The 14,797-nt window shown below is 38.3% G+C and overlaps 1 protein-coding gene across 2 annotated transcripts; it reads right to left on the bottom strand.

Annotated features, from left to right (window-relative positions):
* Nucleotides 1-7,667: 7,667 nt before the first annotated feature.
* Nucleotides 7,668-14,118, bottom strand: MED21 (mediator complex subunit 21). Of its 2 annotated transcripts, none has more exons than XM_036252354.1 (4): nucleotides 14,036-14,118; nucleotides 9,272-9,386; nucleotides 8,645-8,745; nucleotides 7,668-8,111 (listed from the first exon to the last, which is right to left on the bottom strand). In XM_036252354.1, exons 1-4 carry the CDS (start codon nucleotides 14,075-14,077, stop codon nucleotides 7,935-7,937), a joined length of 435 nt encoding a protein of 144 aa, XP_036108247.1. In that variant the 5' UTR covers nucleotides 14,078-14,118; the 3' UTR covers nucleotides 7,668-7,934. The 2 variants fall into 2 exon arrangements, with proteins under 2 accessions (XP_036108247.1, XP_036108248.1); XM_036252355.1 differs by having other exon boundaries at nucleotides 7,938-8,111; nucleotides 8,645-8,758.
* Between the last annotated feature and the right edge of the window lie 679 nt (nucleotides 14,119-14,797).

The following is a 14,797-nucleotide window of genomic DNA, read 5'->3' as shown; positions in this document are numbered from 1 at the left end:
TTGTATAAATTATTTTTCCTTGATATATCCATCATACATGGATATGTAGCAGAAGTGCTGTATGCATGTTTCATAACAGAAACATTCATACAGAACAATAAAAAGATGTGGACAAGGGTCAAGATTTCATGAAATTAATTTTTACTGCTTCATCAAGGGCATCAAGTGAAATTGTTGGTTTTGTTTATTCCTGTGCATAGAAGAGCTTTAAAGCTGACATACATCATTTTTGGCAAAAAATCCTATAATGATGGAAATATGTCCAAATATCTGTTGTTAAAATGTCTTACATTAGAGGTTTCTTTCAAAATGCAGACACATATTCTTTCTCTTTAAGTGCTCCCTTTCCCTTGAAATGACAAATGTTTTTATGTGTTTGTTTCATTTTGTTTCTCTTTCTTATTTCCACACAATCTCTTAGAGAACAGTTTCACAGATTCTTTAAAAAATTAAATATACACCTATCATATGATTCAGCCATTCTACTCCTAGATATTTACTCAAGAAAAATGAAAGTATGTGTTCATATAAACCCTGTACATTAATGTTCATAGCAGTTTTGTTTGTTGGACAAAAATGTAAAACAATCTAAATGTCCATACAGTTAATAAGTGGTAGCCTTCAGGCAGGGTTCTGATGTGTGGCCTATCCAGCATGCACACACATGCATGAATGTACATATAAAAGATAATTTACCATCTTGAGAAAGTGCTCACTTTCTCTGTGGCTGATCTAGTACTTACAACCTCTCTATAATGAACCTAAAATTCTATGCCATGAAGTTGTGTCACTGTGCTTTTGTTTTCTGAAGAAAATAAGCATTTGGTCATCACATCCAAGTTACTGGATCCAGGACGACACTAGTCCAAATCAGAATCATAATACTAGCTTTAAGTGGACTCCAGGAAAATCTTAACTTGTACTGCTACCAAGCTAGCTAATCCCCAGGTACCCTCTGAGTCACAAAACATCTTCTTGAACCACTTCCTAAATAGAACCAAAGTTCAGGGTCAAACTGCCCTCTTGTGGTGAAACATTGATATGTTTGGTCTCAGAAGCTCCACCCTGCAACATCAATGCCTTAAGGGAGCTTTCCCACCACTACCTGAGGCTTTCCTCGGGTAACCAGAAAAAATAAATTAAAATAAATGGCAACCCTAAATAGGCAGGGGCAAGAATGAGGAGCAGGGACACAGTAGCAAGCAGTTTATCCTTCAAAACTCTACTTACTGTCGAACTTTTCAGAAGAAATACAAGGGACAGAGTGTGGGTCAGTCATCTGGAGGAAGATTGAACAGCCTCTTCCAGCTGTTGTACAATGGGTAAATAGCAAGCCAGTTCTGCCAAATTCAAACAGATGAAACAATATATTATGCTGCTTAAAAATGTGCTGCCTTATACCTTATCATTGAAACCATGATTTTTTTTTTTCTTTTTAATCCTCACCTGAGGATATTCTTCCATTTATATTCAGAGTGGGAGGGGAAGAGAAAGACACATGGATGTGAGACACATCAATTGGGTGCCTCCAGCATGACCCCGACCAGAGTCAGGGACCGAACTGACCCAGGCTCGTGCCCTTGACTAGAACCGAGCCCACGACTCTCTGGTTCTAGCTTAAGCTCTAAACACTGAGAAAACTGGCCTGGGCTGAAACCATGATTTTAAATATAGTTTGCATTAAATATTGAATTTTATTAAGTGGCATACCTCCCAGTTCAAGAAAAAGAATATAATATTGTCTTATAAGGGCCTTGGTGCTCTTCCCTGATGGCATCTCCTTCTCCCGACCAGAGGTAAACACTACCCTGAATTTTATCTTTGGAATCTCCCTGCTTTTCTTTAAGTTATATAAACATACATTTATAGGTCTGCCCTAAACATATGCAGCCCTGGTCAAGAATACATGGAAGCCCATGGACCACATAGCCAAACGGATAAAATGTATAAATCAAGCTAGCATCGTTAATGGTTTTGTTTTGTTTTGTTTTTTTAAGTATGTTTTGCCTGGCCAGTGTGGCTCAGTTGGTTGAGCATCATCCCAGGCACCAAGAGGTCACTGGTTCGATTCCTAGTCAGGGCACATGCCCTGGTCTCAGGCTCAATCCTCAGTAAGGGGCGTGCAGGAGGCAGCCAATCAATGTTCCTTTCTCATCTATGTTTTTCTCTCTATAAAATCAAATCTCTCTCTCTCTCTATATATATATATGTGTGTGTGTGTGTGTGTGTGTGTGTGTCAAATATATATGTATGTCAAATTTATATATTTGTATATATACACATATATACATATATATACATATATATGTGTGTGTGTATATATATAGTATGCATTGTTTTCCTGCCTTGAAAAATGAACCTTCCTAAAGACGAGAAAACCAGTCAAATATCTGATTACCAATAAAGTTGAGCATTTTTGCATTTTATTGGCAATTCTTCTACTGTGGAATGATAAAGTATTTTGTGATTTTTCTTTTATAATTGCATTATTTTTTTGCCTTTTTATTGAATTTATTGGGGTGACACTGGTTAACAAAATTATACAGGTTTCAGGTGCACAAGTCTACAACACATCATCTAGACACTGTATTGTGTGTGCACTGTATTGTGTGTGCACCTTTCATTACCATTTATCCCCCCATACCCTCCTCCACCTCCACTCCCTCACCCACCACAATCACCACACTGTTATCCCTGTCCATGAATTTTTTTTTTTCTTTTTTGCTCAATTCCTCCACCACCATCCAACTCAGCCACCCAACCACACCCACCATGAGATTTTTCTAATGGATTGTCTTTTTCTTATTGATTCATAGGAGATATTTACAAATTCCACACACTAGCCCTTTGTCCAATTACAAGTATTGCAAATACTTCCTTGCAGGTTGAGGTTGCATTTTCACTCTTGGAGTACTTTTATGAACAGGTCTTAATGCAGTCAAATCTATTAACTTTTTCTAAATTAGTGTGTGTAAAATTTTGAAACCGTGTCTGGCACACATTGTTTATTGTGACTTATTTTCCTTTATCATGGGACCTTTTTGTGCCTATTTAATGAATGGAGACTTGATTTGAGGTGGTGAACACACAATACAATGTACAGATGATGTGTTGTAGAACTGGGTACCTGAAACCTGTATAATTTTGTTAACTGGTGTCACACCAATAAATTTAAAGAATAAAAAAAATTTTTTTAAATCCTTTTCTACCCCATTTTCCTAATGTCTTCAAAATGTTTCAGATATTAGCCCTTCACATATAAATTTTAAATCTACCTGGAATGGATTTTTTGTATAATGGCTTTATTTAGATACAATTCATATACCATAAAATTCACCCTTCCAAAGTACACAATTCAGTGTTCACCTCCATCTAATTCCAGAACATTTTCATAACCCCCAAAAAGAAACACCACAGGCCTTGACTTTAATATATGGCATATATATAACCAATGCTCCGGCACCAATTCTATCCTCAGTGATTTGCATATGTCACAAATCTTGTTTTTATATCAACATGGATTTGTTAGACCTCTCTATTCAATTCCATTGGTCTATTTGTTTATTCCTGCACTAATATATGCTATCTTATTGACTATTAAAAGCAAGTTCTAGCCCTGGCTGGTTTGGCTCAGCAGCTAGAGCGTTGGCCTGCGGACCAGAGTCCTGGGTTCAGTTCTGGTGAGGGCATGTATCTCTGTTGCAGTTTGTCCCCGCTCTGGTTGGGGTCGCGTGGGTGGCAGCCAGTTGCTGTGTCTCTCTCATATCAATGTTTCTCTCTCTCTTCCCCCCTCTCTCCCTTCCGCTCTATCTGAAGATAAATGCAAAAATGTCCTCGGGTGAGGATTAAAAAAAAAAGCAAGCTCTATCATTCTATCTTTCCTCAGAAGTATCTATTTTTCTATTGATACTTAATACTTCTACATAAATTTTTAGAAATAACTTGTCAATTTCCAGAGAAATCCCATTTGGAAACTTAAATTGTGTTAATCTATTTTCCTATTGAGGAAAATTGACAGTTAAAATCTTGACTCTTGCCCTGGCCAGTTTGGCTCAGCAGTTAGAGTGTCAGTCTGTGGTCCAGAGAGACCTGGGTTTGGTTCCCGCTAGGGGCACGTGCCTCGGTTGCAGTTTGTCCCCGGCTCTGGTTGGTCGTGCGGGTGGCAGCCACTTGATGTGTCCCTTTCACGTCGATGTTTCTCTCTCTCTCTCTCTCTCTCTTCCTCTCCCTCCCTCCCACTCTATCTGAACAAAAAATGGAAAAATGTCCTCAGCTGAGGATAAAACAAAACAAAAAAAATCTTGATCTTCTGTTCCATAAAGATGGTATTACTCTCCATTTATTTAGGTTTTAAAAAAATGTTTGTTTTATAACTTTAAAATTTTTTGTTCTCTTTCTCCCTAAATGTCTAACATTTTTATTACATTAATTTCTTAAAACATCATTTATTTATGCTATTGAAAATGTTGCTTTTAAAAGTACTTGTTTTCTACCATTTTGTTGCTAGCATGTGGCAATCGCTTTTATGTCCAAAGACCCTTTCAAAATATATCTGTGGTATCTTTTTTTTTTTAATATTTTTTTCAGATAGAGTGGGAGGGAGAGAGAGAGAGAGAAGTAACATCGACGTGAAAGGGACACATCGAATAGTTGCCACCCATACAACCCAACCAGGGCCAGGGACAAACTGCAACTGAGGTACATGCCCTTAGCGGGAACTGAACCCGGGTCTCTCAGGACCACAGGCTGACGCTCTAACCGCTGAGCCAAACCGGCCAGGGCTATCTGTGGTATCTTATTGCTTTTTCTCTCCTGGTAATTATTTCATCTTTAAAGAATAGAAATGTTATTTTTTCCCTATCTTAGTTTTTCTTTCTCATGCTTAAACGTATTGCTTAGGACTATAGGCACAAAATGAGTTACCCGTGCTTTTAGTCCACACCTTGTCTCGTTCCCAGCCTTAAAGGGAATGCACTTGACCTTTCAATGTCCTGTTTACTATATTCTGTAAGACAGCCTTTATAGTTAAAATAGTCCTTTCTGCTTCTCCTTTGCCAAGTCTTTTCATAAGCACATGTTGAATTTTATCAAATGCTTTTCCTGCATCAAGTTAGATAATCATGATTCTGATTTTAATCTATTAATGTAACAAACTACATCACTTTTTAAAATCAAAGAGTCAAATAATTGTAAAATATATCATTGTCTTGTGCTCCAAGAAGGAAAAAACAGCTTCCTGTTGAATATTTCAATTTAAGATATGGTAAAAAAAAAAAAAAAATGAGCCCTGGCTCGTTTGGCTCAGTGGTTAGAGCGTCGGCCTGCGGTCCAGACCCGGGTTTGGTTCCCGCTAAGGGCGCATACCTCGGTTGCAGTTTGTCCCCAGCCCTGGTTGGTCGTGTGGGTGGCAGCCACTTGATGTGTCCTTTTCATGTCGATGTTTTTTTCTCTCTCTCTTCCTCTCTCTCCCTCCCACTCTACCTGAACAAAAAATGGAAAAATGTCCTCAGGTGAGGATTAAAAACAAACAAACAAACAAAAAAACGGGCACCTTTGAATTGATAAAAATACAAAGTAATTTATAAAAATAAAATTGCCATGTATTCCTGGGATTAAACATAGATTTATTGTGATGTATTCAATTTTTTTTAACCTGTTAATATTTTTGTATGTTCATGAGTGAGATTGGCTGTTAATTTTCATTTTTGTACTGTCAGATTTTGGTAGTGAGCTTTATCTATTTTGTGTAAAATTGGATTTTTTTCCCCTGAATGTTTAGTAAAACTACTAAGACTATCTAGGCTTGGCACTTCAATGGGGGGGGGAAGAGTTTTGACTAGTGATTGAATTTCTTTAAAGGTTAAAGGACCATGATTTATATATTTTCTTGAGCCTATTTGTTATTTCTAGGAATTTTTCCTTTCACCAAAATTTTCAATTACTGGCAAGAAATTTTAACCAAATTTTCTCAATATTTAAAAATCAATGCATATGACATTTTCTTGAATTCTTCATATTGTTTATTTATGCCATCTTTCTTCTCTCCTTGATCCAGCTTGTCTAAGTGGCCAATTTTATTACTCTTGATCCCCAGCTTCAGTCTTTCCTAATTCTCTCATGGTATGGTTTTCTTTTCAATTTCTTCTTTTGGCTTATTTCTTTCCTTTTCTTTCAGGTGAAATTTTTTTTTTTTTTTTTATCCTCACCCGAGGATATTTTTCCATTTTCTTTTTATACAGATAGAGTGGGAGGGAGGGAGAGGAAGGGAGAGAGAGAGAAACATCGATGTGAAGGGACACATCGAGTGGCTGCCACCCGCACAACCAACCAGGGCCGGGGACAAACTGCAACCGAAGTACGTGCCCTTAGCGGGAACCGAACCCGGGTCTCTCCGGACCGCAGGCCGACGCTCTAACCGCTGAGCCAAACTGGCCAGGGCTCAGGTGAAATTTTAACAAAATTTTCAACTTTGTTTTTTTCTAACATAAGCAAAAAAATGTTTGCATTTTCTGCTAAATGCTGTCTTAGCACAATTCCAGAAGTCTCTATACATATATAGTTTGCTTACATTAAGTTCTGAATTATACCTATTATGATTTCCCTTTGACCTGAGTTATTTGTCTCTTAAGTGTTGGGTTTGTAATATTCACCTTTAATAATTTTACCCTGTATGTACACACAAGATGTGCTGAATCAGAGACAGATTTACTTCAAGGTAAGTAAGTTCCTCTGCTCCCTTTGCCCCAGCCTTAGCCCTGGGGCTATGTGATAAGTCATGAGATTTTTTCCTATACAAGTAAGGAAAGTGTCAAATAAAGACAAATCCAGATGTAGGAACAAAAAGACTATTTGAAAAACTGTTGCAATAGTGGCAGGAAGACTACAGCAATAGGAAGAATACCGATCTGCATTCTGGAACACATTTTACCTCTAGCTCTCTATGGAGATAATCAGATTCAAGGAGATCCAAGAGCTGGATGAGTAATCATACCTGATAATGCTGACACAAATGTTAGCAATAACAAACTAAGTTGCAAAAGAGAAAATCATATTGAAGTAACTGATGGAGTAGAAGTATGTTCTGGTTAGCTTACAAAGCAGCAATAAACTTTGAGAGTTTACCAAGATCAGAAGCCAGAACCTTCAGGTAAATAAAAAGAATGAGAAGGAATCAATAACTCAGGAAATATACTTCATTGCTGAAATTAAGGGGAAGAATGAAAAGAAGCAGGTAAAAAGTTATAGGAGAAAAATAGTTAGAATGAAGAAAAATTCTCACAATAGTATGAAAATTCCATAGACAGAGAAGAGGCTCTCCTAGTAGAAACAAGTACAGAGATGAACTTGAGTAGGTTTAAGGTTCTGGAAAATGAGGAAAGTTTCCATAAAAGTGACCTAATTTCTTGTCCAGCCACACTAATTCTCTGTTTCTTAAAAGCAATAGTGTTTCAAAAACTTTCCTTACTCAAGCTCCAAATTTGTACAATGTAACCTCTAAAGAGGCAGAAGGACACTGACATAACTTGAAATGCCCCATATCTCTGCACTTATCACCTCTCCTCTGGCTTGAGGGATGTTTTTATTTGTAAAGACTATAGAAATACGATAAAAACAAAGATAGAAATTATGTCACAATAGAATTTTATAGTATATGTGTTTAATTAAATTATAAACATTAATGCAATAGCTGCCTCAATTTCATTCAGATAATAAAAAATGATGGTATAATGATAGTTTAAAGCTGGTTCAATCACAATTTTACAAGCTAATTTATCAAGAGTGAAAATAGAAGACTATTAAAAATAGCTAAAAAGATAACGTGTTATAGTGCTTAATTTTCAGTAACTGTTGGTAAGGCTTACATCTGAATCTGATGCAGAATTCTTAATGGCATTGAAACAGTTCTTTTCTCAGCCACATGGTATATATGGGTACTATGAGTCTGGAAGAGACTGGCTATGGGTACCACTTCTTGTCTTCAGCTGTGACTGCGCAATGTCAGCAAGTGCACTTTGTATCTTTTCCAGAAGCATGTCCCCTCGATAAACAACATCCTCCAGACATGTAGCAGCTTCGTGGTTTTCTTCTTCTAGCTTATACAAGCTAGCAGCCTTTATAAGACACAAATTTAAAAATCTTTTAAGAAATGAAAAACTTGGGGATTAATAAGAGCTGAGAAGGAAAGAAACTGCAGAGATATTTACTTTTAAACCTGGATGACTATGCAACCACTGTGATTCAGCTTTCAGTAGCAAAAATTCTAGAATCAGGGAGCTATCAAAAGTTTTCCCTGTATGAATTATTTAAAACAATTAATTTTTAATTAGAGAGCTCTGGATATCCATATGTGACTCCCTTCCACACTGCTTTTGGACACTACTATTCTACTCTACGTCCAGAATGCCACCCTCCTCTCATTCTTTGCTAGGTAAAGAGCCAAACTGAGAAAAATAAGAGTCCTTATCACTCGAAATATATATATTCAGAGCAGTCTTTAATGGACTACACTAATTCACAATGAATGAAACTCCCACTTTAAAATTTAATCTTAAACTTTAAATATTATAACAAACGGTATTAAATCTATCTCCTTTAATTAAAAATTCCTGATTAGCAAAGTACTCAAAGGAAAAGAGATTTTTACCTGTAATGCAGCTGTAGATTCTTCACTTGGCAAGGAATCTATCAAAACATCAATGTCTTTTGCTGTTCGTGCAATCAGTGCGGCAAAAAGCTGGGCATATTCTAGAGAAAGATACTATTATTTTAGAATATTAGAGAAGCTCAAGTTTCCAGAAACAAATTAATGAAAACAGAAAACTTTATATAACTCTTTTTATACTAGGCTTCTAATGATTAAAGCGTAATTTTAACACATCAATCCTATTATATGTTTGAGAATTACCCTTAATATTAACTCAAATTGGGAATTAATCATAATACATATCCCTTACTAGGACAATATATGGTGATTTGAATCCTTCCTTATTAAGATCCCAGAAGTAAAATTCATTTAATTCATACAAATTTTCTTCTAAGGGAGTAACAATCTGTTATTTCACATAAACAGAATTATGACATGTTATGTCAAATCGACTATAACATACTAATTTACTACAACATACTAATTTATGATAAAGCTTGCAATAATATTCTCAAACAACATTTTTTGAAAGACACAAATAAGCTAAATTTCTCAATAAATCTAATTTTAAAAGATTACAAGTAATATGAGAGTCAAACTAAGAGAAGCCAAGAAAAACTGATTTACCTTCTGTAGGATTAGCAGGCTGATCTTTGTTAATTGCTGTCTGAATATTACTAAAAGAGGCAGGAGGACCACACTGCTGCAACACTCCAATGGCATTACAAAACTGATCTGCAAGCTTGAGCCCAAAGAAAACATGTCAAAGTTAGAAAGGATTTATCAAGTTTAAGGATTTTATTGGTAATGCAAGAACAATAAAAACTAACCAGTTAATAACAGAAATTAAATGTTGTAACCATTCACAGAAATTAGGCTTGGTACCAATCTACTTAAAATAGCTGAAAAGAAATACAAAATAAATTTTCTTTTCTTCCTGACGTAATAGATGATAAGAGAAATATATACCAGTACTTGTTGCAAGCAAGGACTTTTTTTGAGTAGTAATGAGAAAAAGCAAATTTGATTGGCAAATATCTAAGTATGGTTCCAGGGTAAATGAAAAAGTATGTACAACTCACATGTACAAAGTATTGATCCTTTTTTTGTAGACAGTAGTTACAAGTCTAAAGAAATAGTGGGAAAAAGATAACACCTAAATATTTAGAAGCATTTTTCTTCATGACTCGAGTTTTCAAACTCCTGGTGCTCTAAATGTTTTCCTTAAGCAGTTTTGAAGATTTAGAATATGAATTCTTTACCAGCTCCAAACTCCTAGCCTCCCCACCAACTTCTATCAATAGTCTGGACCTCTCAAATCTCAGTTCCTTATTTCCATTCAGTGAATAAGCATTTCCACTAAATTTCTCTGCCATTATTTGAATGACAGAACTCCAAGTCAACTATTTCCTTTGTTTAACATCTAATTTGTAAGCCAGTTAGAGAAAGATAAATATCACATGATCTCACTTATAAGTGGAAACTAAAGAACAAAACAAACTGACGAACAAAACAGGTATGGATGCATGGAACAGAATAACAGATCTGGAGGAAAGGGTGTTAGGGGTAAGGGGACAGGAAGAGATTAACCAAAGACTATGTATGCATATATACATAACCCATGGACACAGACAATAGCATGAGGAAAGCCTGGGGTAGGGTAGGAGTTGGGTGGAGGGGGGCAAAAGGGAGAAAATAGGAGACATCTGTAATACTGTCAACAATAAAGTAAAATACAATTTTTTTTTTGTTGTTCAGATAGAGTGGGAGGGAGGGAGGGAGAGAGAGAGAGAGAGAGAGAGAAACATCGACGTGAAAGGGACACATCAAGTGGCTGCCACCCGTAGGACCAACCAGGGCCAGGGACAAACTGCAACCAAGGTACATGCCCTTAGCGGGCACGGAACCTGGGTCTCTCTGGACCTCAGGCTGACGCTCTAACTGCTGAGCCAAACTGGCCAGGGCTAAAATAAAAAAAATTTTTTAAAACATCTAATTTGTATTGAGATTCTCCTAGTCAACCTGTACAACTTCAGACTCTTACATTCCTTTTTTTTTTTTTTAAGAATAGTTTATTGATTTTTAGAGAGCGGGAGGGAGGAAGGAAGAGGGAAAGAGAGAAACATCAATGTGAGAGTACAACATCAATCTGCTGCCTCCTGCATGCCCCCTACCAACAATGGAGCCTGCCACCCAGGCATGTGCCCTTGACTAGGAATGGAACTGGAACCTCCTGGTACCCGGGACTATGCCCAACCAACTGAGCCACACAGGCGAGGGCAGACTCTTATTTCCCTTTCATCTTCAAATCCTGCTAATACTACAAATCTTTCCCTTTTCCTTTTATCATCACTGCTGCTGTGTTAGTTCAATCAGTTATCTCAGGTCAGATATGTTACAATAGCCTCCTTACTGTTCTCTAGTTCACTATGTTATTTTACCCTACTCAGACATTTTGAGCTCACCCGGTAGGGTCTTAAAGATAAATCTCCAAAACGTCAGGCAGTTTCAAAGCTTTCAATAATCTAAGTCAATTCTACTTATTCATTTCCTACTACTCCTTCTTATACACTGGACTGAAGATAAATTAATTCCTGACTAAACTACTTTTGCTCAAATTTGCATATGTAACGGAGCAGTAGTAAGTGCTCAGAACCTGCACAAATATGGCTTCTAATTCTGGTTCCAGTAACTTGGATAAGTTTTCTTTATTTTTAAATTGGGAACATTCTCACATTACAGCATTGTTATGAGGAATAGAGAAAATACAAAAAATATTCAACACAGTGGCTATCTGCTCTGTGCTTCAAAAGCTCTCAAGATGTATTTATTCGACAAACATTTATCGAAAATCAACTTTATGACATGCACTGTATATATAAAAACATTACAGAGATACAGTGAATTGAAAGTTTTTGCCCTTAAAAAGTTCTCAGAGGGTAAAACAAATGTTATCTTGGTGATATCATGAATAAATTTTTTAAAAATAATTTGCTTAACATTCTTGATAATAGTGTATAGCTATATAAAGCTCATTATTAAAAACAAAATATTTTAATTTTACAAATAATTACAATTCAGATAATGCTAAGAAGATTCCCTCTATTTTAGTTCATATCACTCTATATACCAATTTACGTCAGCATTTAGAACTGAAACACTCGATTCATTATAACTCCCTAACCACACACTGAGACAGGCTAGTAAGCCAGGACAAGCAAATAGGAAAACTATCAGACAGTTAAAGAGCAGTTTTCAGCCATCAAGTAAACCCTATCTTCCCTAAACGAGGGACACTTAAGAAGAGTAAATGGCTTGTACGTTTCCTCCCCAGCCAGAGAATAGTTTAAATCACCCTACTCAGGGAGACAGCAGAAATCCAATTAGTTCCATTTGCCAACCATGCCCAAGGACTGATAAAGTTAAGAAAACAGAACTCATTTTGGTACATCAGCCTATAGCTGATGACTATTCTCTTGAGATGCACCCCTAAATGCCCAGCTTTTAAAACCCCTCAAAATTAAGGTCCTAGCGCTAGCTCTCCCTCCCCCTCCGGGGAGCACACATGCACTTCCCCCTGCCCCTTCTTTCCCCGTAGGCATGCATCTCCTAAATGCCAAGGGATCCCCTGACACTTGCAACCAGGGCAGCAATGGGCAGTGGCAGTTGGTCCCAGACAAACCCCTGAACCTGTCTGTCCCCAATGCCTCCTTTTCTCTGACTTCTCAGTGAGCCAAAGCATACTAGCCTAGGCTCATTTCCCCAGCCCTTTCTTGTTTCACTGTCCCCAGCTTTAATAAACGTCCTCTAAAATTCACCTGACCTTGTGTTGTGAAATTTTTTCCTGCATAAGTCTAGAACTCACACACTACCGGCTGGCCCTAGGCAGATCTGTTCAGGGCCCAGTCCCCTTCCGACCACAATAAAGCTTTTGCATTATTTAAATGTCTCTTGAGTATATGACATCTTTCTAATCAGACTGTAAACTCCTTAAGGAGTATCTCTCTGTAAAGATGATAGTGCTTATATACACAGCAGACACTCAACTCTAGTAAACCTAGAGGTTTTTCTCCAAAATCCAATAATCAGCCTACCCCTGGAGTTAGGGCCATATTCACTTTGTTTTTACTCTCCTTCTGGCTACAATACAAGCATGAATATGCAACATTTTCCTAAAACAACATTTCTAACCAGCAGCATCATTATGGCTGGATTTTGTAAAACCTCAAAGGAGTACCTTCCTGAGGGAGGTTGGCTGGCAGCCCAGGAAAGTCACCACTAGGTAGAATTTATCTTGGTGAATTTATCAACATTTAGGGACTGGTCCTCTCAGCTTTCAAAGGTCTTATTTTATACACACACCGAGTAGATCAGTTTCTCACAAGTAGATGCACACTGTTCAAGTGTACAACAACTGATGTAACAAGAATGTCAACTTTTTAGCATCCAGTGTGAAAAAATTGGCAAGGGACCAGGTACTTAAATGATCCGGTCAACATATTCTCTCTCTATAGGCATCTTACCTGGGACATCAAATTATAAATAGAATGGCAATGAGAAATATAACCAATAGAAAAGTATTTAACTCTCAATGGTAGTAAGTACCTGAATCCTATGGTTTGCATATACTTTCCCTTAGACATAACAGGTACAGGAATCAGAAGGATCAAAGTAAGGGGGGGGGGGGCTACTTACAAGAGATGCCCTTTTATAGTAAGTAGACTTTGGGGCAGATATTAAAGAATACTTAAATAAGTGGAAATATACGAGGATTGTAAAATTCACAACCATTACGAAGTCAGTTTCCCCCAAACTGATTTATGCTGGGGAGTGGCCAAGAGCTGGAACGAGACCCTTGGTCTATAGGTACCAGCTAAATGAAACAAAACTCACCTCACCATCACTCCCGCCCCAACATGAAAGTTTTGGCGAAGGATAATCTCAGCTAACATCTAATGACAAAGAGCCAAAGATCCAATCATCAAAAGCACCGGTACTCCGCTGCTTAAAATTGATGGGGGGCGGGGGGAGGGGGCTGCTGCTGCTTCTCCCCTCCTCCCAAACGAGAAGAGATCCTGTAAGCATCACTGACAAAATAAAGCTGTCCCCGGAGAACAGGACCGGGCCGTGAAGTCTGAGAGTCGGGGCACAGGGATCCTCCCCTTCCCGACGGAAAGAGGCTGCTCCGCTCCCTCCCGCAGCCCCCTGCACCGCGGGGCAGCCGGCCTCAAACCTTCCAGACCGCGGAGACGCCTCCCGCCGCCCCGACCGCTTTTTGCTGAAGTCCTGTTCCAGCCCGCTCTCCAGTTCCGGGTTTCGTCTCTCGGGCCCCTTTTCTTCCCTCGCTTTACCTAAGAGGAAAACAGAGACTAATCGAGTGAAATTGCTCACCGAGTTCACGGCGTCCTGCAGCTGCGTGAGTCGATCCGCCATGTTTCTCCCATAAGCAAAAAGACACTACACTGGCTGCTCGTACACGATTGGGCAACGCGAGGGTGCGTCATGGCCAATCACAGGGCTGCGTTCTTGGAAGGGGTGGAGTCAAGCACAACTTCACGCTTTGCAGAGAAAGGGTAGGACTTTCCTGGGGCTTACATCACTTGGACTGTCTCCACCTGGGAAAAATTTTCGCTAGGGCTCTTCTCGATAACCTGGGGACTCCCTGGGGTCCACTCGCCTTGGGGGCTAATACACTATACTGTTTTCCAGGCTTCTAGGTATTAAACACTTTACGGAGATTAAATTCTGTAGTTTTTAAACATTCAGTTTCCCTACACTCCCAATCATTCCTTTTTAAACGTCTACTTGAATATTTATTTTACGTTGTTTTTATTCTCAAGGTGGACCACAAAACATACACAGCATGGAACTCAGGAATACTTGGGAGTCACGATACCGACTTTAACCTCAACAAATACAAATTAAAAATCACTAGACAATCAGGAAGGGCTGGGTTAGGATGCCTCCTCTGGTGCTTTTGGCTGCCCATAGGGCCTTTTCCAAGAGGAGACTGGGAGCATACTTTAATTCTGAGTTGTAGGTGTGCCGGGGAAGCTGACCCAAACAAGAACTAAACTGAGCTGTATTGCCTGTGTTGGAAGAGTACAGAAAAAGAGTATCTCTGTAGGCTTAGGTGAGAAGAGCATTTGGAGT

Source organism: Molossus molossus, unplaced genomic scaffold, assembly GCF_014108415.1.
Source record: "Molossus molossus isolate mMolMol1 unplaced genomic scaffold, mMolMol1.p scaffold_m16_p_10, whole genome shotgun sequence".
Lineage (NCBI taxonomy): Eukaryota > Metazoa > Chordata > Mammalia > Chiroptera > Molossidae > Molossus > Molossus molossus.
This window is presented reverse-complemented; position numbering and strand designations above follow the sequence as displayed.